The sequence below is a fragment of the Manacus candei genome, unplaced genomic scaffold (assembly GCF_025592945.1).
Source record: "Manacus candei isolate 608988 ecotype Guabito, Panama unplaced genomic scaffold, ASM2559294v1 h1tg000121l, whole genome shotgun sequence".
In the NCBI taxonomy this organism is placed as follows: Eukaryota; Metazoa; Chordata; class Aves; order Passeriformes; family Pipridae; genus Manacus; species Manacus candei.
In genome coordinates this window covers 376,502-398,895 of record NW_026138169.1, presented here as the reverse complement: position 1 = coordinate 398,895, position 22,394 = coordinate 376,502, and the positions used below count along the sequence as shown (strand labels likewise).

At 45.7% G+C, this 22,394-nt stretch overlaps 1 protein-coding gene across 6 annotated transcripts; it reads left to right on the top strand.

Moving 5' to 3' along the window:
* Positions 1-62: 62 nt before the first annotated feature.
* On the top strand, positions 63-21,814 carry ZNF512 (zinc finger protein 512). Of its 6 annotated transcripts, none has more exons than XM_051770675.1 (15): positions 63-152; positions 3,274-3,332; positions 4,635-4,843; positions 6,228-6,317; positions 7,049-7,135; positions 9,810-9,896; positions 11,117-11,241; positions 11,592-11,678; positions 13,326-13,424; positions 13,800-13,967; positions 14,575-14,769; positions 15,336-15,437; positions 16,948-17,010; positions 17,544-17,642; positions 18,095-21,814. In XM_051770675.1, exons 1-15 carry the CDS (start codon positions 129-131, stop codon positions 18,416-18,418), a joined length of 1,818 nt encoding a protein of 605 aa, XP_051626635.1. In that variant the 5' UTR covers positions 63-128; the 3' UTR covers positions 18,419-21,814. The 6 variants fall into 6 exon arrangements, with proteins under 6 accessions (XP_051626635.1, XP_051626638.1, XP_051626634.1 ...); XM_051770674.1 differs by lacking the exon at positions 63-152 and adding an exon at positions 2,193-2,875 and having other exon boundaries at positions 9,813-9,896; XM_051770673.1 differs by lacking the exon at positions 63-152 and adding an exon at positions 2,194-2,875.
* Positions 21,815-22,394: the final 580 nt, after the last annotated feature.

Below are 22,394 nucleotides of genomic sequence, written 5' to 3'. Positions count from 1 at the left end.
GCGGGGCCCGGGGCGGGCGGCAGCACTGCGGAGGCGCTCGGGGCGGCCGCGCCGCCAGGGCCGGCCGGAAGCGGCGAGCGGGACCGCGCGGGCGGGCGCGGCGCTGACGTGGCGGCGGCACCGGCACCATGCGGGGCGGCGGCGGCGGCTCGGTGAGTGCCCGCGGTTCTCCCGCCGGTTGCCCCGGGGAGCGCGGCCGGGCGGCGGGCCAGGGGCTGCCGCGAGGTGGGCTGCGCCGTCGGGATGGCGGGAGCGGCCCGGCGCCCCCGGGGGTCTCGCTGGGCCTGACTCTGGAAGGAGAGCGGCCCGGCCCGGCGCGGGGAGCAGCCCCGCTCTGTTCGCGGGCGAGCGGGACCCGCTCCGGGCTGCCGGGGGGCGGCGGCGGCAGCGGCCGCTTTCCGCCCCAAGGCCGGGCCGCCCCTGACTCTGCTCGGCTCAGGCCTGGCACGGACCCGCAGCTGGGCACTGCTGACGCTTTGCGCTGGGGCCCAAAGGCCTTCGCTGCAGGACAGCGGAGTTCATGGAGCGTGCGGGTGGCAACGGGAACGTGGCGCTGGACACTGAGCCCCCCCGCGCGTCCCGGGGCACTCGGGGCCCGCAGGACGCCCGGCGCTCCCACCGGCACCTCAGGACCCGCAGTTCCTGTGTCAGAATCCTCCCGTCGGGCAGTTCCTGCGTTGGGCTTAAGCACCGTGTGCCTGGGCTGGATGCTGGGGAGCAGCCGTGTCCAGCAGCAGCCGTGTTCCTACAGGAAGGGCCTACAGCCCCGAGGCAGGCAGAGATCGCCGTTCTCCATCTTTCAGTCTCTGAGCCGCTGTTTCTCTTCCTTACCTGTGCAAGGGAGGTGGCTTTTTATGTTTTCCTTATGTCCAGCCCTTGGGCATTCCTGCATACATTAGGTCTCCTCTTTAAGTGGGAAGTACACTGTATAAAAGAAAAAGCATTCAGAACTGAACTTAAACACCACTTTCTATAGGTGTTTCCTTCGGGGTTGCTGCTATCAACATCTCAGAAAGGAATGTCTGACAGATCGTCTGCACTCTCCTTTTTTATTGCAGATCCTTTGCTGCCACCAAAGTTCTGTGTACTAATCTTCACTTTTATGCAAATTTTTTTAGTTCTAAAAACTCCATGAATCTTAAAACATGTGCAACGTTTTGCGGTCATTTTGGTTCTTCTAATGGTAGAATAGGTCAACTAATTTCAGCAGACTCTGTCTGCCTGTTTCTTCATTTTTATTGCTGTAACTTTATAGCCTTGACTTTTTCTGGCTGCTCCTCAGTGAGGTTTCTCCACATTTCTCATTTCCTTAACATTTCCATGAGGAGTGTCTGGGGCTGGAGGCCCAAGGAGAGTCTGATGCTACACAGACAGTTCTAAGAATTCCTCTAAATGTTTGTGTCAGTGCGTGCTACTGAATTTGCTCACTGATGGTTGGAGTGTCTCTTACAGTTGATCACATGCATCACATTTTTCTATAAAGAAGACATGTAATTTAGCAATATTTTTTTTTCCTTCTTTTATTTTTTTTCTTCCAGTTTCTTAGCCAGTTCATGTACATGGCAAAATACTACCTCTGTTCACTAAATTGCAGTTTTGGTTTTCATATGCTTCCCAATGGCAATGATTTTTTTTTTTTTTAGTCTATATAACCAAGATTTTTGTCCTGGGTTTCCGAATCAAGAATGACATTGAGCCATTATTAGCATTTGGAAGAAGGTGATGATTAAATACAAAGGGTAACAGTGAATGGGGTGACATCAGAGTGGCAACCTGTCACTGTTTTAAATTTAAAAATAAATTAAAAAAAAAAAAACTAGGAGGAGCTGTTGACTCCCTTGAAGGCAGGAAGGCCCCACAGAGAGACCTCTACAAATTAGAGGGTTTGGCAATCCCAACTATATGAAGTTCAACAAGGGTGAGTGCCAGATTGTGCCCCTGGGATGGGGCAACTCCAGATGTACAGACAGACTGGGAATGAAATGCTGGAAAGCAGTGCTGGCAAAGGGCCCTGGAAGTCCTGGTGGGTGGCCAGTTGGGCATCAGGCCCAGCATCGCCAGCAGGGTCAGGGAGGGGATTGTCCCACTCTGCTCTGACCTGGGGCGGCCTCACCTGCAGTACTGGGGCAGTTTTGGGCACCACGATATAATAAAGATATTAAGCCCTTAGAGAGCATCCAAAGGAGGCAGCAAAGATGGAGAAGAGCCTGGAGGGGAAGCCGTGTGAGCAGTGGCATCGTGTGTTCAGCTGGAGAAAAGGAGATTGAGGGGAGACCTCATTGCAGTTACAACTTCCTTGGGAGGGGCAGGCACTGAGCTCTGCTCTGTGGGGACCAGGGACAGGACTCCAGGGAATGGTTGGAGCTGTTCCGGGAAGGTTTAGGTTGGATATTAGAAAAAGGTTCTTCACCCGGAGGGTGGTTGGGCACTGGAACAGGCTCCCCAGGACAGTGGGCACAGCACCAAGGCTGTCAGAGTTCAAGAGGCATTTGGAAAATACTCTCGGGCACATGGTGTGACTCTTGGGGAATGTCCTGTGCAGGGCCAGGAGTTAGACTCGATGATCCTTGTGGGTCCCTTCCAACTCGGCATATTCTGGGATTCTGTAAAATGATTGTCCACGCACTAGGAGCAACATATAGCAAATAAGTTGTTCATACTGAATTGGGAATGTACATTTAGATAGGTCTGTTAAATTACATGTTTTAATAGGAGCATAACAAGTGGTAAGTGACAAAAAAAATCTTTGTTAAATAAGAAGGAGTCTGTGATGTGGATAAAGTGAACATCTGGACAGCTGATGGAGTATGGCAAAGTGAGATTAATGAAAAGAGCACGAAGGAGACTAGAGACAACATTCTCGGCAACATCCATGGTAAATACAAGAAATAATTAAGGAAAAAATAAGCACTGTGTAAGAACTAACAAGTTAGGATCTAAAATGTATGTCACCATGTGATAAAGTCTAAGCAGAAAGTATGTATGGCTGAATGTACTGGAAACAAAGAACACTCCACCATTTCCCATTGCAAGAGGAAGAATTGGCTTTCATATCAGGAGGGTGGAGGGGCTCATCCCTCTTTTGATTCCAGTTCTCATTCAGCTGGAATTGGAAATGTTAAGCACTTCCACTGTTGTGGAAAACAGTGGTTTCCTTTTCGAAGGGTGGTGTATACACATCTGCAATGTGCAGGTGATTGGGTTTGACTGGAAAGTGGAACGTGCTGAAAGAAGACAATGAGGATGTTCATGTGAATTGTTCTGTTTTGTTAGCACACCAGGACTGGACATCACAGACAGCAGAAGGTCAAGAAGTCCTTGGAAAATAAAAAGTATGTGAATGTTTCTTGTTTAGTTTGACTGAGGGTAAGAAAAAAGCTGAGAGATTCTTATCGAAAAACTGTATGTGGTCTTTATATAATATTGTGAATGTTAAGAGTTGCAGCAGTTTTAGTTTGTGTGATAAGTCTCTACTGACTCTGCTTATTGGTTTGTGGGAAAAGTGCTTTTCTGACACTTCAATGTGGGGTTTTTTTAAATTTTTTTAAAGGGTTTTAACACTGAAGATAAATATTTTAAGTCCAAGACCACATGGTCTTCCAAAATCTATGTATTTTGGGTGTGATTGTAACTGAAAGGCTTTAATTTGAGAATTCCTCTTCCCATGCTTCTGCATTATCTCCTTAAATATAGTATATATTGATCTGACCTGGTACTGTCAGTGTCCCCCACTTATTAATTCCGGAATTGATGGGTTAAAAGGTGAGCTCCATAGCTCAGGGTGTAGGAGAGTGTTTATGGAATGGCTGCCACTGTCATCACTCAAGTGATCTACTTAGTTTGTGAATTGTAGTAGCAAAGTGTTTCTGTTCTCTGGTTTTTTTCATCTTTACATTAATGGTATTTGCCCAGAGAATAGATAGTCTGTGTTTCTTTGACACCCATCAGTTTGCTGTTATGTACAGGAGTATAAATGTCCAGGCATGTCAAGCCTGAGAGAAATATTTGAGAACAGTGAAACAAAGTTCTGTTTGATCTCTAGGAAAAAAAATCAGTGCCACTGATTAATCTGAATTAGTCTTAATCTAGTTTGATTTGTGGAATATACTAGAAGGTTGTCTTCATTGTGGAGAGCCTCGCTAGTTTAAATTCTTACTAGCATTAAGGCTTTTAATTGTGTAGTGCCAGCCTTGACTCTGGGAATAGAGATTGAAGGAGCTCTTGCCCTTTGTGAGATGGAAGATGTCTCTTTTGTAATGATGGGCTGCAGAAAAATTCTTATCTTCTACATTGGTTGCTTAAAGATAAATGCATATTTTTAAGTCGAGATTCACTTACGCCTGCTTCTAAAGTTGAAGGTTTGAAGTAGAAGGAATATTTTTCTGCTCCTCTTGAGAGCTTACTAATGACATTATCTAAAAGATGTACTAAAAAATAACAGCGAAGATGGTTTATCTTGATGGCATTTTTCAGTTCCCAAAACACAGGAGATTTACTGAACTATGGGATGAATTTTTAGAATACTTGGGAAGATGAAAGGGGTGTTGTCTGTCAAGTTATTCTGATTGTGTGTATATATATCCATATACAGATGTGCGTCCATATACATAGGATTTCAACTTGATGTTTTCCAGGTCTAAGCAATTTGAGGAGGTGGAAACTACTGTTCTAGGAGTGAACAGTAACTATGATGACACAGTGAGCAACATTTCTTCTGCCTCACCGAAGGGCCCAGTGAACGGGAGCACAGAGTCCAGAAGCAAGCGGACCATTCGCAGACCTGCTTACTGGCTGGAAATGAGAGGAGTGAAAAACAGTGTTAACAAATCTCCAGAAAAGAAAGGTACTTACTGCTGTTGGTTCAATGCAAAATGTTCTTCTCTCTTGTTCTTTTGTGTGAGATTAGTTTGCTTCTGAAAGATATGCTGCAGTTCAACCATAAATTACAAGTTTCCTGGTGCTGCTCATGTATTAGAAGAAATAAACTTCTTCCACTGCAGAAATATGGGTACAATTCTCTGACATTACACAGTTCCTTTTGAGTGACTTGTCTATTAAAACTGATGATTCTGTGGCTGAGTAGAAGAGATAGGTGGAAGAGTTACGCCAATCATATCAGAAAAATGCTTTGAGAGCTTTGAAAATAGAACCATCAACACTGAAGATGGGCAAAGGGGACCATTCAGCAATATTTGGGATTAGACACAGCTTTTGTATTTGGTTGGTTATTATTTTTTAAGGGTGTCTTTATTTCTTTTATTTTCTTACTTCTGTCATTTATGATTTTCTGACTGGGAGTTGGGTCTTAAGTTGTTATAGGAACATTCAGATTTCCTGGCCTAGGAGCTGTTTTTCAAATTTACTGTATGGCAGAGAGCAAAAACTACAATCTGCTTTATTGTTCTTTCTTCTTATCTCTAAGTCAGAATCTGTATTCCATCCTGTTGTGGGGAGAGGCAAATCCGGTAGCTTGATAGAAACGAGTGCTGCAGCTCCACACCCCCAGGTCCAGCTGGTGGCAAGACCGCGCGTGTATTCCTGTAGGAATAAACGCAGGCATAAAACATACATACACAGCAGCCACACAGATCAGCACTCACACAAACAGCACCAACAACCTCCATCCTGTTCCCTCTCTGGCTGATCAGGATGAAGGTGTGTAAGTGAGAGAAAAAAAGCATATGAAAAGGTATATATAAAAGCACTACATGTACATGCATGTATGTTTGTGCGTGCACACACGTGCAATGTGGATCTCTCCTGCAGCTGGACTTAAACACTTAGTCTACTCAGTACCTGGCCTTTGGATCCCAGTATCCTCAGTTGCTGCTACATGGAGGTACTAGCCCCTGAAGCCCGCAGAGCCGTGCCAGGGGTGGGTGCAGACCTTACAGACAGACTCACACTCACAGAGTGCAGGTGAGGTTTTTATGACATAACCTGGCACCTTCTGGGTCTCATCCCGAGGAGGATTATTTTCCCAGACCGTGCTGTGGCACTGCTTCTTCCATACCTTCTGTGTCAGAGAATTGCAGGCTGTGGAGTGCCTAAATGTTGCTGAGTTAGAAGACTAACTCACTAGTTAAGAGTCTAACTCACTGGTGTGCAGGTGCCTTACAAGAACTACTCTTTTTTTTGATTAAGTATTGAATCCAAGGGTAAGATGGGGCAGCATAGACTCAAAGACTGAATACTGAGAGTGAAGTGTTTCTGTTCTTACTTATCAGGAGAAGTATTACTGAAAGGCAAGAGGAAATCTGAGCAAGGGGAAGGCGAAGATGTTGAAGACTCTCCCAAGAAGAAGCAAAAAATTTGGGGTAATACAAATAACTTGTAATTCCTAACTACAAGCCTCCAGGTACTTCAGACTTCTCTGCCCAAATGTCATCTTCTACAGTCTTCAAACTTTATTTTGGATTCTGGATATTTTGTTCTAGGAGACTGTTGACTAGTGTCTGCTTTATGGTGGGAGATGATTGTTGTCTTAGAAGTCCAACAAAGGGAGGGAGGAAAGGAAATAGGGGAAGCGTAGGCTAGTCTGCATGGTTTCAGTTTCCCAAAAGATTATAGACTAAATAATCAGACAGATTACTTGTAAACATCTGGAGATTAGTGAGTAGATGATAACAGCAATATGGGTTTGTTAAGAAATCAAACCCAAACACTTTTCTTTTGCCACAGAGACGGAGGGGAGAAATGCTTGATATCGTAGGCCTTTCATTCCTTCAAAAGGTTTGTCCATCAGTAGTTAGGTGCAAATGGAGATGTACAAGTGGTGAAAGTAGGAGCAGGTGACACAGAAGAAGTGTACATTTGCTTTCTGCATTCGCACAGATGAGGTTAGGAAAGCCAAGGCCAACCTGTATTTGAATCTTGGAAGGCTTGTGAAAGGCAACAAGAAAGGATTCTACAAGAACATAAACGGCAAAGGGAAGACTAGGGGAAGCATGAGTGTGCTGCTCACCGGAGCAGGAGAGCTGGTGACAAAGGACATGGAAAAGGCTGAGGTACTCAATGCTTCCTGTGCCTCAATCTTTATCTGTTACAGGAATCCTTCAGGAATCCCAAGAGCCTGAGACCAGACAGAGGGAAAGTCTGGAACAAGGAAACCTTACACTCAGTGAAGGAGGACGAGGTTAGAGCACTTAAACTGGATTTATCAAATCATTTACCAGCAGCCCTGGTTAAGGGGGAAGGTCCTAGAGGACTGGAGGTTAGCCAGTGTGACACCCATCTGCAGGAAGGGTCGGAAGGAGGATCCAGGGAACTACGGGGCTGTTGCTCTGAACTTAGTGTCAGGGAAGGTCATGGAGCAGATTATCAAGAGTACCATTATGTGGCACATCTGGGACAACCTGGTGATCAGGCCCAGACAGCATGGGTTTGGGAAAGGCAGGTCCTGCTTGACTAACCTGATGTGACAAGATGATGCATTTCATAGCTGAGGGAAATACTGTGGAAGTTATTTACCTGGACTTTAGTAAAACCTTTGACACCATTTCCCACATCATTCTTCTGGAGAAACTGGCTGCTCATGGCTTGGACAGGGGTGCTCTTTGCTGGGTAGAAAGCTGGCTGGATGGCCGGGCCAGAGAGTGGTGGAGAATAGAGTGACATCCAGCTGGGGCTGGTCACCAGTGGTGTCCCTAGGGCTCAAGATTGGGCCGTTGTGGTTTGGTATCTTTACTGATGATCTGGACAAGGGGATTGAATGTACTTTCAGTGAGTTTACAGATAACACCAAGAGGGCTCTGTAGAGGGATCTGGACAGACTGGATCAACGGGCTGAGACCAACGGTGTGAGATTCAACAAGGCAAAGTGCTGGGTCCTGCCCTTGGGTCACCAAGGTCTGCCCCAAACCCTGTGCAGCACTACAGGTTTGAGGCAGAGTGGCTGGAAAGCTGGAAAAGGACCTGGAGGTATTGGTCAACAGTGACTCAACATGATCCCAGCTGTGCCCAGCGGGGCAGGAGGCCAGTGACCCCTGGGCTGTCCCAGCACTGCTGTGGCAGCAGGGCCAGGGCAGTGCCCTCTCTGTACTGGCACTGCTGGGGCACCTCCAGTGCTGGCGCAGGTCTGGGCCCCTCACACAAGAGACATGTTGAAGGGCTAGAGCATGTCCAGGGAAGGGAACGGAGTTGGGAAGGGGCTGGAGCAACAGGAGCGGCTGAGGGAGCTGGGGGGGGCTCAGCCTGGAGCAAAGGAGGCTCAGGGGGGACCTTCTGGCTCTGCAACTCCCTGACAGGAGGGGGGAGCTGGGGGATCAGACTCTGCTCCCAGGGAACAAGGGACAGGAGGAGAGGGAATGGCCTCAAGTTGTACCAGGCTTAGATATGATATTGGGAACAGTTTTTTCCCCAAAAGGGCTGTCCAGCCCTGGCACAACTGCCCAGGGCAGTGGAGGAGTCCTCATCCTTGGAGGGACTTAAAAGCCATGTGGATATGGCACTTGGGGACATGGATTAGTGGTGGCCTTGGCAGTGCTGGTCTTAAAGGGCTTTTCCAACCTAAACAATTTATGATTCTAAGTTCCATGGGGCCTGACAGGTTGCACTGAGTGCTGAGAGCTGGCTGATGCCGTCGTGAGGCCACTTTTGGCTGTCTTTGAAAGGTCGTGGCGACTGGGAGAGGTTCCTGAAGACTGGAAGAGTCTTCAAGGAAGTCTTCACTTGTATCTTCAAGGACAGAAAGAAGGAAGATCTGGGGAACTACAGGCCAGTCAACTTCACCTGAGTGATGGAGAGATACATCCTGGAAAGCATTTCCAAACACATGAAGGACAAGATGGGGATTTGGAATAGTCAACATGGACTCATGCTGGGAAAATCCTATTTAATCAACCTGATAGCCTTCTACAATGAGGTCACTAGCTTAGTGAAATAGAAGTATAGAATGATGGTTCACAGTCTGTCCCTAGATTCAGTTCTAACTATTGATTTTGTCGCCAAGGACTTGGAACTATATAGGCAGCACAGAGCTGAAAGAGGTGGTAAGTGTATCAGAGAAAAGACTGAAAGTGAAAGTGGTCTTGAGGTTAGAGAAACAATTTAAAAATAGAACAGAGAACAATGTATAAAATTAAAAATTCTGTAGTTTGGGAAGAAATGCTATCACAACTGTAAACCAAAGAACAACCTCCCAGGAGTCAGTGCTTCAGAAGAGGATTCAAGATTTATAACAGATCAAAAGCTGAATAGAGACCAACAGTGTCATACTTGTTTTTAAAAAGGCAGATGTTAGATTGAGAACTTTGAGAGGAATGTAGGATTCTCAGACATGTGAAGTAATTCTCTTGCTCTACTGCAGGGTCACACGTGGAGTGCTGTCTCCAGCAGCAGGCACTTCAGTTCAGGAAATGTGTGGTCCAACTGAAGAGGTCAGGGAGATGAGAGCAAAAAGCATAACCCATGAGAAAATGCTGAAACAATAAAAGTCATTTAGTCTGAAGAAGATAGGAATGAGTAGAGAAATGGGACTTTCCATTTGGTTGTCATTAGATGGGCTCAGCCAAACTGTGCACAGAGGATGTTTCAGTGTGAAGAGTTCCCATTTCCTGAGCTTTGTGTATGAAAAACCATACACCTACAAATATCTGGGTGGGACTAATGTCTACCACTGTAAATAGCCATGGATTTTGAAGGGGAGTGGGAAACATAATCTTGAAATTCCTTTAAAAAGAAATTGAACATTTCTGAATGAGTAACTTTGAGACAGCAGGGTAAATAACAGCCTTCTAGCAAAAAGATCTGGTTTTTTGTAACAAAGCTAGCAGAACTAAGTCTTCTGGTCTGTCTTGTTTGTGTTATAGCAGGAAAAAACCGGCAAGCTGGAACAAAACAAAACTCCAAAAGGAAAGGCCACTGTGTTCAGAAAGAGACAGAAACCTATGGCACAGGTAAGAAGAAGAGGCAGTTGCTCAGAATTGTTTATAAAGCAGCTAAAAGATAAATGTGATTCTAGGATTTGTATCTGAGCAACAGCTTATGTTTCTGGTGTTTCCATTTGGTTCTTTGCTTTACTGTTGACAAGGAAGAGCTGGCTGGTGTCCTTTTGGCACCATGTCAGTACTGCAGAGCAGGACTGGGGGGACTGCACACTGCCTGAGTGTAGTTCCACGTGCTTTTACCACTGCATAATGGAACAGTGAAGGGAGAATCACTTTTTGAACTGAAGAAAAGCCTGTTAAAACAGTTGCATTTAAAAACTCTTAAAAATATTTATATTTTTTACTCAACAGAATGTTTGCAGGAAAAACTCTGTAGCCGTTGCTGTCAGATCGCCTTTTCTGGGAACCAGAGACTCAAGCAGTCTGTCCTAGAAAAATAAAACTAGCCTTGACTCAGTGAGTGGAATCACTCGGTATTTGTAGTTCACAGCACTCATTAAACACTCCAGTTTTCTACCAAGTGCTGTTTGATTCACAAACTTTTCCTCCAACCACCTGGGGAGAAACAGCCTTGGGCTGTTATTAATGGGAAAAGAGGAAAGCCTTTGGATCTTGTAATGGTAAGAATTCAGGCAGATGGTGCTAAAACACTTTCTTCCCAGAACCAATTTCAGTAATTTATAATCCTTGTGGATTATATGCCAAACTTTTGCTTGGCATTTTGCAAAGAGGCCAGGAACTGGAAACCATGTCACACAGAGTGCTTTTTCGTGGCTGTTGACCTGGTGGTGCAGCTAAGCATTCATAGAGTTATAAAGATTCAGTTGGTAGAGAAAAACCGTAGACTTTGCTTGAGACTGTTCAGTCACATCTGTGACTGCTTTTACTGGGAAAACCCTTTTGCCAAAAGACAAGTTTACTCAGCATGCTGAAGTAATTGTGTAACAGAAATGAACAAAGGAAAAATCTCTACCAGACAAGTGGAAGAACACTCCTAACAAGGGACTGGTAGGATTAAAGAGTTTTGTAAAATGCTCTTCTGGAAGGAGTGATGTGTGCCTTGTCACATGACATACTTAAAGCTGCAGATGAGCTACACCTATTGAAGTGTAGCTGGACATGAGTTTGGTAGCATGTGACCTGTTTCTTTCTAGAGTTCATTGTGCACATTGAAGAAAAAAAAAAGATTTTGTGTTAGTAGTTACATTCCAAACGTTGTGTTTTGACAGGTAGTATGGAAGAGCAGTGGTCTTTGGAGATTCAGGACAAAGGCCGAGTTACCTGTCCCACATGCCGGGCTGTGGTGAGAAAGACTGTAGAAGGACTGAAGAAACATATGGCAAACTGCAGGCAGGTAAGAACACGAGAGATGAGCAATTGTTTCTTTACTTCTCTTTATCTTGCCAATAAAAATACCTGCACGCTGTTTTGTGTTGGATTTAAAACCAGTTTCATCATCATCATGTCCCTAAGCAAGAGTCCTTTATACATCTGTAAGAGGCTGTGCTTGGTGCTTCTTGCCCAGCCTTTTGCTGGAGGTTTGGGGTAGTGACCAAAGGTGTAGCTACTTCACTGTTCCACTAAATTTTAGACTCTGTAAAATCTGTTCTTAGAGGTCCAAACCAAATGTTATACTCTCCTTCTCTCTTTCCCCAAAGTTTCCCACTGCTTTCATTAATTAACAGTGTCCTTGTTTATTTCTAGGAAATGTTCACGTGTCATCAGTGCGGGAAGCAGCTGAAGTCTTCAGCAGGGATGAAATACCATGTCATGGCAGACCATAACAATCAGGTAACACAACTGCTGTGCATCTAAAACTCCTACAGGAAGAAAAGGCTTTTGTTCCTTCCCTGGCACACACAGAAACAGAACATGGGGTGGTTTTTTTCAAATGTTGTAGCTATTCAAATCTTGTCTGCCTATTATTTTTCCTGTGAGACTTGACATCTGAAAAACAGTAAAGTAGGGATGCCACATCGTCAAAAGAGGGGATGAATTTCTGTTTCAGCTGATAATAAGTCGTGCATAAAAGGCATTCTCAGTCAGAAAGAAAAAGATTGCTCCTTAGGCTGCAATTTTCAGTCCTTTGCTAGAAAGCAGGAGGTTGTTTTTTTACATCCGGAGCAGACTAGATTTGAGTTCTTTACGACTTCAAAGGTAGAAAAGCAGAACCAGAAATTAATTCTTGTCTCTCTTTACTGTAAAAATACCAATGCTACAATCTGCTTTTCGTCTTTGCTGTTACTTTAAAGAAGGCAGTGTCTCCTGTTGTAGTTGTGAAGAATTAGAACTTTTGAAACAGTCGTTTGGAAGTTTGGGTAAGGTTCAGAAAATTCACAACTGTAATTTTTTACACAATTCTCATTTACACAATGCAGTTTCTGAACCTACAGCTGTATTAGTAAATGGTACAGACCAGGGATCATATTCAGCACCTGAGGATTAGGTCTGTCACTCAGTTCTAACTTTCTATTCAGTCTAAGTGTAATATTGGGTAGTGTAGGAAATAATATACAATAACCATCAGAGAGAGAATAAAGAGCTTGAGCTGTAGTTTAGCACAGATAAATAAGTGTTACAAGCAGGCTTTAGTCAGGCTAAGTGGAAACACTAGGACCAGTAAATGTTAAAGATGCATGATTTTCTGTCAGTCTACTCCTTTTAAAGATAATTCAGGTTTGGTTTAACCCCAGCCAGCAGCCAAGCCCCACGCAGCCTCAAGCTCATTCCCCCACCCACAGGATGGGGAAGGGAATTAAAGAGTAGAAGTGACAAAACTCATGGGTTGAGATAAAGACAGTTCAATTGGTAAAGCAAAAGCCATGCACACAAGCAAAGCAAAACAGGGAATTCATCCACTGCTAGCCACAGGCACACAGGTGTTCAACCACCTCCAGGACCACAGGGCTCCATCACGCGTCATAACGGCTTGGGGCGACCAAGGACATCGCTTCGAACGCTGCTCCCCTTCCTCTTCCTTCCCCCAGTTTTATATGCTGGGCATCATACCATGTGGTCTGGAATATCCCTGTGGCCAGCTGGGGTCAGCTGTCCCAGCTGTGTCCCCTCCCCTGCTTATGCACCCCCAGGCCACTCACTGGCAGGGAGGTATGAGAAGCAGAAAAGACCTTGATGCTGTGCAAGTGCTGCTCATCACTGACAAAACCATTTCTGCACTATCAGCCCTGTTCTCAGCACAGATCTGAAACACAGCCCCATACCAGATGCTGCAAAGAATACTCCACCCCAACCCAAACCAGCACAGATATGGAAAGTGATCGTTATAATAAATGCACATCCATAAAATCATAAGTTGCAGACATTTAATTATTTTAGAAGCTTTCCTTCAGTAGAGTGTTTAGTAGTGAATTCCCTATGACAAGAACTGTAAATGCTGAGTATCATGTGTTTTCCATTCATCTTTCTGCTGTGCTTTAGCCAGTTGTGAAGGAGGGGGAGGAAGTGGACGAGCAGCTTGAGCGAGACCGCCTTCGGAAGGTTTTGAAGTGTATGGGAAAACTGAAGTGTACAAGGGAGGTAAGCTGCATTGTGCAAAGTGTGAATTAAACAGCAGTGGAGGCATGAGCATAGGACAGGAGAGTGCTGTTGGGTATGCTTTGGTGCTGGCCAAAGCAAGGTTTGTTTCAAGATCGTAGCTATGCTTTTAAGACAGAGTCACATAGAATCATAGAATGGTTTGGATTAAAAGAGACCTTTAATGGTCATTTCAATGCCAATTCTTTGTTGCAGATTTTGTCTATCTGAATAGACTAACATTAAAGTTTTCTACTTGCTTGTCTCTGTTCTGTCAGGAAAAGTGGTAGTACTTTGGTCAGCAAACTGTGTATACACTGGTCTCGTGATCACTTGGAGAACGGTTTTCTTCCATGTATATTTCTTCTGTGTTGACAGGGCTGCACAGGCAGCTTCACCAGCATAATGGGATACCTGTATCATGTTAAAAAGTGTGGGAAGGCTGCTTCTGAGCTGGAGAAAATGGCTATGAAGTGCCATCACTGTGGAAAAGCATACAGATCAAAGGCAGGACTGGTCTACCACCTCCGCTCTAAGCACGGGCCGGTGAGTGCACCTGCCCTGGTTATCAGGGGGCTGGGGAAGACCTCAGCCTCTCAGACTTGAGACACATGTAAGCTTTTGTCTGCTACTTTGGTGGGTAATTACAGATCACAAATCTTTGCATTTTCCTGTCTCTCTGGAGTAGTCCTTGATACTTTCCTTCTAGCAGCAGCTGTTTCTTTTCTTTGACTAGGATGAAGCTTTTAATAGTAAATTGGCATCGCAGCACCTGACTTTTGCTCCATGGAAGAGTGATACTAACATAACTTGTGAGATGCTTTTCTTTGCTCTTAAAAGACCCACCATTGGAGCAGAACAGGCAGTGCTGTGGTTGTTGTCTGCAAGGGTTTTACAGTGAATGATGGGATACCTTTCAAGACCAGTGACTGCATGAAACTTTCTGCTTGAGCCTCACTGCTGTGACCCCCCCGAGCAGATCTGGGGGTCTGTCTCACTAGTGGGATGCACTTCTGTCCTATGTCTGTGACAGTGAACCACAGCTGCTGCAGCATTTTTATGAGGAATTTGTCAGAATATTTATTCCCAGTATTTAGTGTAACTGAAATAGGAACTAGTGAAGGAGGCTCACCTTTTTTGGCCTTCATTGCAGGTCACTTTCCTCCATGAGGAGAGAAGAACAGGGAACCTGATAGAAATGAAACAGGAACAAAACAACACAGGCAGAGTTCAGAGGAGATCTGCAAAGGTGGCAATCTACTATCTCCATGAACTGGCTGGAGAAGAGCTGGCCAAAGAGTGGCCCAAAAGAAAAGTTCTGCAGGACTTGATTCCAGATGACCGGAAGGTATATGTATATGTTGTGGGAGGGATTTGGGTTTGCTCTCTTTGATCTTAGATTACAGTACTGCTGCAGCAGCAATTGCAGTGGTGTGTTTTGTCCAGGGAGGCTGTAATGACTGTAAAGTCCTATTGCTGGAATTTTCAGTGGACACAAGGAACATGGGCAGTTATGGGCATGATGTTACTCATAAGTCATAGGCTGCACATCCCTCCAGCCACGCTGTGATATTTCTGTGTTTCAGGCTTCAGAATTTCCAGGATCATCTTTTAGACTGTAAAGGAAACCTAAGGGAAAACGATGCTTTATGATTTCAGTGGGATAAGTACATTTAGAGGAATTGTTGTAGTCAAGGCTATGGGAAGTTTCAGATTCTGGTATTGGGAGGGTTTTCCAGTTTCGGTTATGTTTCTAGGCAATCAGTGAGACAGGAAAACATTGGTTATTGTGATTTTGGCTGCTAGAGTAGAAGAAATAGCACTTTTGTCTCACAGTCTGGAAGAGGAAGAGGCATAGCTGGCAGTCTATGTAGCCAGCATTGCTTCCAGCTCTCAATTCCGTCTCTGTCTCAGCTGAAATACACTCGTCCTGGACTGCCCACATTTAGTCAAGATGTGCTGTGCAAATGGAAAGCAGAGATAAAGATGTACCGAAGAGTCCACTGCCCAAATCAGGTAATCCTTAAATGTTTCTGAAGCCTCAAAGGGGACAGATTTCAGGTCTCTATGAGCCAACAGGCTTTCCACAACCTTGAAACTGCAGTTTGTCTCTGTGAGAGACAAATCCTGCCTTGTCTCAATATGATTGTTTAGTATAATCAAGACACTTGGGGATGTCAGGGCATGCTCCTTTTGCCCTTTTTATCCAAATACCCTAGTAATGATCCTTTGGGAATGTGTGTGTTCACTTCAGAGCCAGTAACCTGGTGTCAGACTGGTACAGCTTTTGCATTCAGCTGGGAGCTGGTCCATTTGGAGGTTTGAACAGTGGAAAAATGACAGGCCCCTGCCTTTCTAGTTAAATCTAATTGTAGAAGGGAGGAGTAGAGGGACTTTGTCTGGCACAACACTTAAGCTTTCTTCATTCCACTAGACCAGCTCTAAGCCCCATCCAACCTGGCCTTGGACACTTCCAAGTGTCCACAACTTCTCTGGCCAACCTGTGCCAGGGCCTCACCACCCTCACAGGGAAGAATTTCTTCCCAATATCCCATCTAACCCTGCCCTCTGGCAGTGGGAAACCATCCCCCCCATTCTCCTGATGCTCCAGACCCTTGTCAAAAGTCCCTCTCCAGCTCTTTTGGAGCCCTCTAGGCACTGGAAGTCTTAGTTTTTTATAATACCATGCAGTAATCACCAGTCAGATCCCATGAGAACAAATGGCCCAGTTGGTGGAGGTGATGGTGGATGTGACCGTGTGGTGCACGCTGTCCGAGAGCCAAAGGTCAGTGGCAGCTGCCCTCTGGGTTTGGTGTAGGGATGATGCCTTCCCCTTGCCCTACCCCACCCCCAGCACTCTCTTCCCAATTATCAGGCTTGCATCCTTTCCAAGTATCAGAATTGCAGGACTATGTTGTGTATGGAGCTGTTTCCAGAGAGCAGCTGTCCTGTGTCACCAACCAGTAACCCAGTAGCTTGTCTTGCTCGTCCCTCCTGTCCCAGGGCCTGGGCTGAGGGCTGAGCACAGTCTGGTACCCTAAGACTGATGCCTGAAGCTCCTCATGGGACAGACCTGCAAAGCTGCCCTTGAACTGAGACCGGCGATGTTGGGCGCTGTGCCCCTGCTCTGGGCCACCAGAGACACGAGCAGCATGGGAGAGAGTACTTGCCCCTGTCTTGTACCTGCCCCTCTGCTTTGTTTGAAATTAATCTCTGTTGCACTTCAGGCAAAAAGCAAACTATCATTTTAATCAGGCTTTTGATAGAGAGTGAGTGTAACTGTCACAGGAGTCTATTATGTCCAAAGGTGCTCAGAAACTGGAAAAACAAATATTAAGCTTACTGAAAGCTTAACTCTTTCAATGGTCTTTTTACCGGAAGCTTTCTGGCTTTGTAGGACTCCATATCTCCCTTCCTCTACCTCTCTTAGCCCTTTTGGAATTATCTTCCAGACAATAAGACCTTGTGCAGGAAGAAGTGATTTCTTACTAGAATGTTACTGACATGCTTTTTTTTGTTGTTTCAGGGTTGTGAATCTGTGTACGGCAGTGTCTCAGGACTCAAATCTCACCTCGGCACATGTACCTTGGTTGGTAGCCTTCCTGTAACAGCCCCACTGTCCCTGTCCTTCTGATATCCCTTTGTTCAAGCTGTTGTCCTGCCATCTGCTAATCTGAGATCCTCACAAGTTCATAAAATCACAGAACGGTTTGGGTTGGAAGGGACCTTAAAGATCATCTCGTTCCAACCCCCAGTTTGAGTGCTCCCCTATGTGCTACTGAGGCCGCCGTGGCAAACACTGCTTGAGACCAGTAGGAAGCACCTTAATGGCATCCCTTACAATGAAACAGCAGTCCGACCTGTAGATGCACAGCTACAAGAGCAGTTTTTCCAGATACAGTGCTAGAGACCTTATGACATCTCACAGAGCAGTCCTATGCTTTGTGGGCCCAGCTGGTCAATCATGTCAGTGCTCCTGGAGCTAAAGCTTTGTCTGATATGAATGGGAGTTTCTAGTTTTTACTGGGTTCTATCTGAGCAAGATTCAAATGCAATATAGAGATGTATCAGCCTCCTGGTCAGCAATTGTTGATGGATTTTTTTGTTTTGTTTCGATGCCAGGGAGACTTTGTGGCTGGTAAATACAAGTGTCTCCTGTGTGAGAAGGAGTTCATTTCAGAGAGTGGGGTCAAGTATCACATCAACTCTGTGCATGCTGAGGTAAGGCAGGTGGAGTGGAACTTCAAACCCCAGGCTGTTGGAGGTGGGGAGAGTGTCTTGGGAAGGAAGTGCTGGGGGTGTGCCCTGTTTTATTTTTTTCCTTACTTACTGTTGGGAACAGGGTCCTAGACTGGAGTGGCCTTTGGTTTGCTTAAACACAGCTGGTCTTATGTTCTGGGGAGCAGCTGTCGTGTTATGTCACGTGCCTTGTCCCAAGCTGCTGCTGCTCAATTCAGCCAATTTGATTGGCAATTGCCAATCAAATCTGCATCCTTCAGGCAGAGTGACACTTGAGACACATCAGAGAACAGCGTTGTTAGGCAGCTGCCTTTCCAGATCTCACACTTCAGGAAAACTTGTCCCACAAGACAGCTTTATTATAAGCCCCGATAGGCTTTATTTGGTTTTTCCACCACCATCAGTACCAACCTGTTGCCTTCTAAACCCTGCAGGACTGGTTTGATATGAACACAATGACCACCAAAAGCTTTGAGAAGCTAATGAAAATCCGCCAAAGGGAAGAGCAGAGGAAGCAACGGAAGAAACGTCCCTTGACCAGGGGCAAAAAGAAGAAAGCTGGGACCCTGGCTGCCAAGAAGCTCCCCACCACTGGAGTTGAAAAAATGAGGAAAAATAAGAGGGGTCGTCCACGGCGGGTGGACAATGAGAGTGCGAGCAGTGAGGAAGGGGCACTCCAAGTTGCACAGAGAGCTGAATTTCCTAAAACCAGCCGCAAGCGAGGCCGAAGCAAATCCCTAGAGGATGAGAAGGTGTAATTCTAAAGCTTTTCAATTACAAGCCCCACTTCTGTCCAGCTCATAACTCGCAGCACTAATATAAGCAACTGGATATCTTTGGGACTTGTGACTCAATTCTGCTTGGTGACTTTGATATTGAAACTTTTGCCTCTGCTCAGTTGTGAAGGATTCAAACCAAAGCTGTGGTGCAGAGGCTGCCTCTTCTGGTATGGTTCCCTTGGACAGTGGCACTAGCAGTGTACCCAGTGTGATTCCTGCTCTGGTTACATCCCAGTCTCAGATTGGTCACATTAGTTGCTTGTTTAGTGGTTTCCAGTACAGCAGATGTCTGTTTTGTCATCTTCCTCAGATGGGTGAGATCAGGGTTCTTTTTTAGCAGTTCTCCCCATAAGGGACTGACTAGCACAATGTTTAGATCTCTTCAAGGGGGAAATCCTTTCTTGCACAGAATGCACACAAACTAAGCAGTGCTGTGCAGAATTCGAAGTCTTCGGCTTGCCCTATCACTGTCCTGTCTGTTGTCAGCAAGGCTGCCACAAAAGAGCAGAGACCTTCCCAGTGTTTTCTGTAGCCTGTTGCACAAGTCTCTAATTCATGCACTGGTGTTTAGGCTGAGCAGCAGATGAGCACAGGTCTGCTTGGAAGGGATGGGACATGATTATTACCCTTGTCAGGAGCCCACCGTTTCCCTGGCACCTGTCTCCTGTAATGCTGGGCATTAAAGATGCATAAAGAGTCTTCTAGTGCAGTGAGGAATAATTGCTCTCCAGCCCTTTAGAGATTCACTGGCCTTTCAGAGCCCCCAGTAAGTAATATACTGAGATGACCTTTGTGTGCCCGCTGAAGCCCGCTCGTTTCAGACTGACCCGGGAAACGTACTGCAAGACAGTGCACACCTGCATTAGCAGCCTGCTAGTGCTGGAACCAGGTTTCATGGAGCTGCCTTGCCAGCATGTGGTTCTTTGTTGTGCCCGTGCTTCCACAGTGTCCTTTTTTCCTGCACTGCAGATACCACCTCCATTGTCTTACATCACCTGTTTCTTTTCAGCACCACTTCCTCTGTGCTAATGACGTATATTAGCAGTGGCTTCCCTGTGTAGAAAAGGTTAGTAGAAGAGGGATCATCATTTTAAGTCATGTGTTGGCATTAGCTCTGTATTATAAGGAATAATATCTTCCTGTGCTCCATAAATCATAGAATCATGGAGTGTTAAGGGGTTGGAATGGACCTTAAAGATCATTTAATCTGCACCCCCCCAACATGGGCAAGGACACCTCCCACTGGACCAGGTTGCTCAAGGCCTTATCCAGCCTGGCTTTGAACACTATCAGGGCTGGGGCATCCACAACTTCCCTAGGCAACCTGTTCCTCTGTCTAAATGCAGCAGATGTCATAGAAGCTACCAAGAAGCAGCAGCACGGGCAATCCTGTTCTTTTTTAAAGACTAGATTCTCCAGAATTTCTGTTATCCGAAGACCCACTGTACCAGGAAATTGCAAAATTTGCACTGTCTGACAAAGTTACTGCTGCTGAAATTCACAGGGAAGCAGGAAGCAGGTTTGTACATGTGTGTTATTACCAGCATGATCACATTGGCCCTGACGGGGGGGAGTGCTGTACGGCCAGGGTGGTCTCTGGAACTGCCTTTGGAACCAGATGCCACTGTGCTTGCAAGTGCTGCCCTGAAAGCAGACATGTCTGGACTCTGCAGGATGTGTAAGGTCTGCAGTGAGATGGGCAAGATCAGAAGACAACAAAATAAAATGTCACCAGAATGTGGTTTCTTGTCTGTTTGGTGTGTGGTGGTCTTGGTACCATCCCTCCCTACACAACACACCCCACCCTGCCCACAGGTTATCCTTCTTGTTGTGGTGCTGTTCAGTTGTCTGCACAGTTTCTCCTCAGAACTCCACACATCCATACTTTGAGCAAACATTCACTACAATAAACCTAGGAATTAAAGGAGGTTTTTTCTTAGTGGATTTCAGTCTAGAGTCCTATTTCCTGTCATTTAAAAGTTACTAACAAGACCTCTCTAGACATGGATAATTCATGACCGCCTGGATTTTGTAGTTAATTCAGTAACATATTCTCCTGCATAATGTGGCATGTGGAAGAAAATCATTCTGTGACAATCCATCCCTGTCCATCAGCGTTGCAGCAGATTGTTTGCTGGATTGGCTCAGGCTGGTGCGAGGGGGTGACGTCGCTGTGCAGCACAAGCACACTGCTTGTGAGGAGTGAGGTCTGTCCAGGAGCACCTGTGTCCTGCCAGAGGGGGGCTGAGGCAGGGACCCGGGGAGACTGTGGCCATGATCCACTGCTCTGAGGGCAAGGGGTAAGTTAGCAGAATCCCCTCCCTCACCTGCTACCCATGCTGCAGGAGATACAGCCCAGGACACGGGGTTTCTGGGCTGCCAGGGCATGTGGCCAGGTGGTGTCCAATTTAGTTATCCCTAGGTCCTTGTCCATCAGGCTGCTCTCTATCCTGGATTCCCCAGGTTCCTCTGGATGACATCCCTTCCCTCCAGCAAATCAACTGCACCACGCAGCTTGGACAAAGACATTACACAGCATTGGTAACACAGACCCTGGAGGAAGACTGTCCACTGACCCAGCAAACTGGGCCTTGCTCTTACCAAAGAGATCCAGCTGTGAGGGAGTCAGAAGTGATAAAAGAGACCAGCCAGTCACTCAATACTTGTTGTAGTGATTAATTGCACTAAAAATGCTGTGTCTTCTCATTTGAACTTGTTTTAATTTCAGCCTCTGTATCTGCCTGTACTGCTCAGTCCTGGTAATTGAAATAGTTTTATGGTATCAAAAATTTCTTCCTGCATATTTGTAGTCATAATTAACTCCATACATAATTTGCTGTATGAGCTAGAGAGGCTTACTAGTCTCAGTCAAAGCAGGTTTTTCTCTTTTTCAATTTTTTTTTTAGTTGTTTATTGTTCTTTGCTGGCATTTAATATATCGATTGGTGCATTTTTGGCTTTTTAAATCCAGAGACAGGAACAAGTTGCAGTGTTCTGTTGCAGCAGTCTGGTTTATGTAGAATACAATGATAACATTGCTCTGCTCTCAGCAACCTCTTTTTGTCCTCAGCTCCCTCACTATACCACTTATATTCAGTTTTACCCTCTTACGTGCATTCTTCAGTTGTTCTGAAATTGCCTCTGGGGACCCATTTCCGTTGTTTCTAGAAACTCAAGTTAGCAGGGTTTAAGGACAGCACACGATGAACACATTCTGAAACATTGTGATGTATTTGAAGTGCTGAGGCCTGGACAAGAGGCCCTGGCCCAGAGTTGACCTATAGATGAACCTTCCAATCTAATGTTACATTTACCCATGTATCTGCTTATCGGCCAAAATTCTGTATAACCTTTAGTAAAATATGTAAGACTACACCTTTGTAAACATCTGTGCTTGTTATTAAGATATATTGGTATTTGCTTATTAGTGAAGATTTGCATCTGTTTGTTAATGAGATATGAAAGTATCCATTTTCCTGTATTTAGAGACTAGTCAAGGCCATGGAAGTAGATAGCTGGCCTCGTTTGACAGTAGAGGGTCCAAATTGACTCCCTTGATTTCTTTTGAGCCCTTGGCCAGGCTTTGGCTGAAAACCAAGGAGAGAAGAGAGCCAGATATTTTCTGCACTGAATAGTGACATAAGCTTGGATGTTTAACAGTATAAAAGCTGGACCCTCTCCCAGCGCAGACGGAGCCCTCACCTGCGAGTGGCCACGGTGTGTAGGATTTCCCGTTTCCGGGGAGAGGTTCTCTGGTGTGTAGGATTTCCCGTTTCCCAGGAGAGGTTCTCTGGTGTGTAGGATTTCCCATTTCCAGGGAGAGGTTCTCTGGTGTGTAGGATTTCCCATTCCCAGGGAGAGGTTCTGTGGTGTGTAGAATTTCCCGTTTCCGGGGAGAGGTTCTCTGGTGTGTAGGATTTCCCGTTTCCCGGGAGAGGTTCTCTGGTGTGTAGGA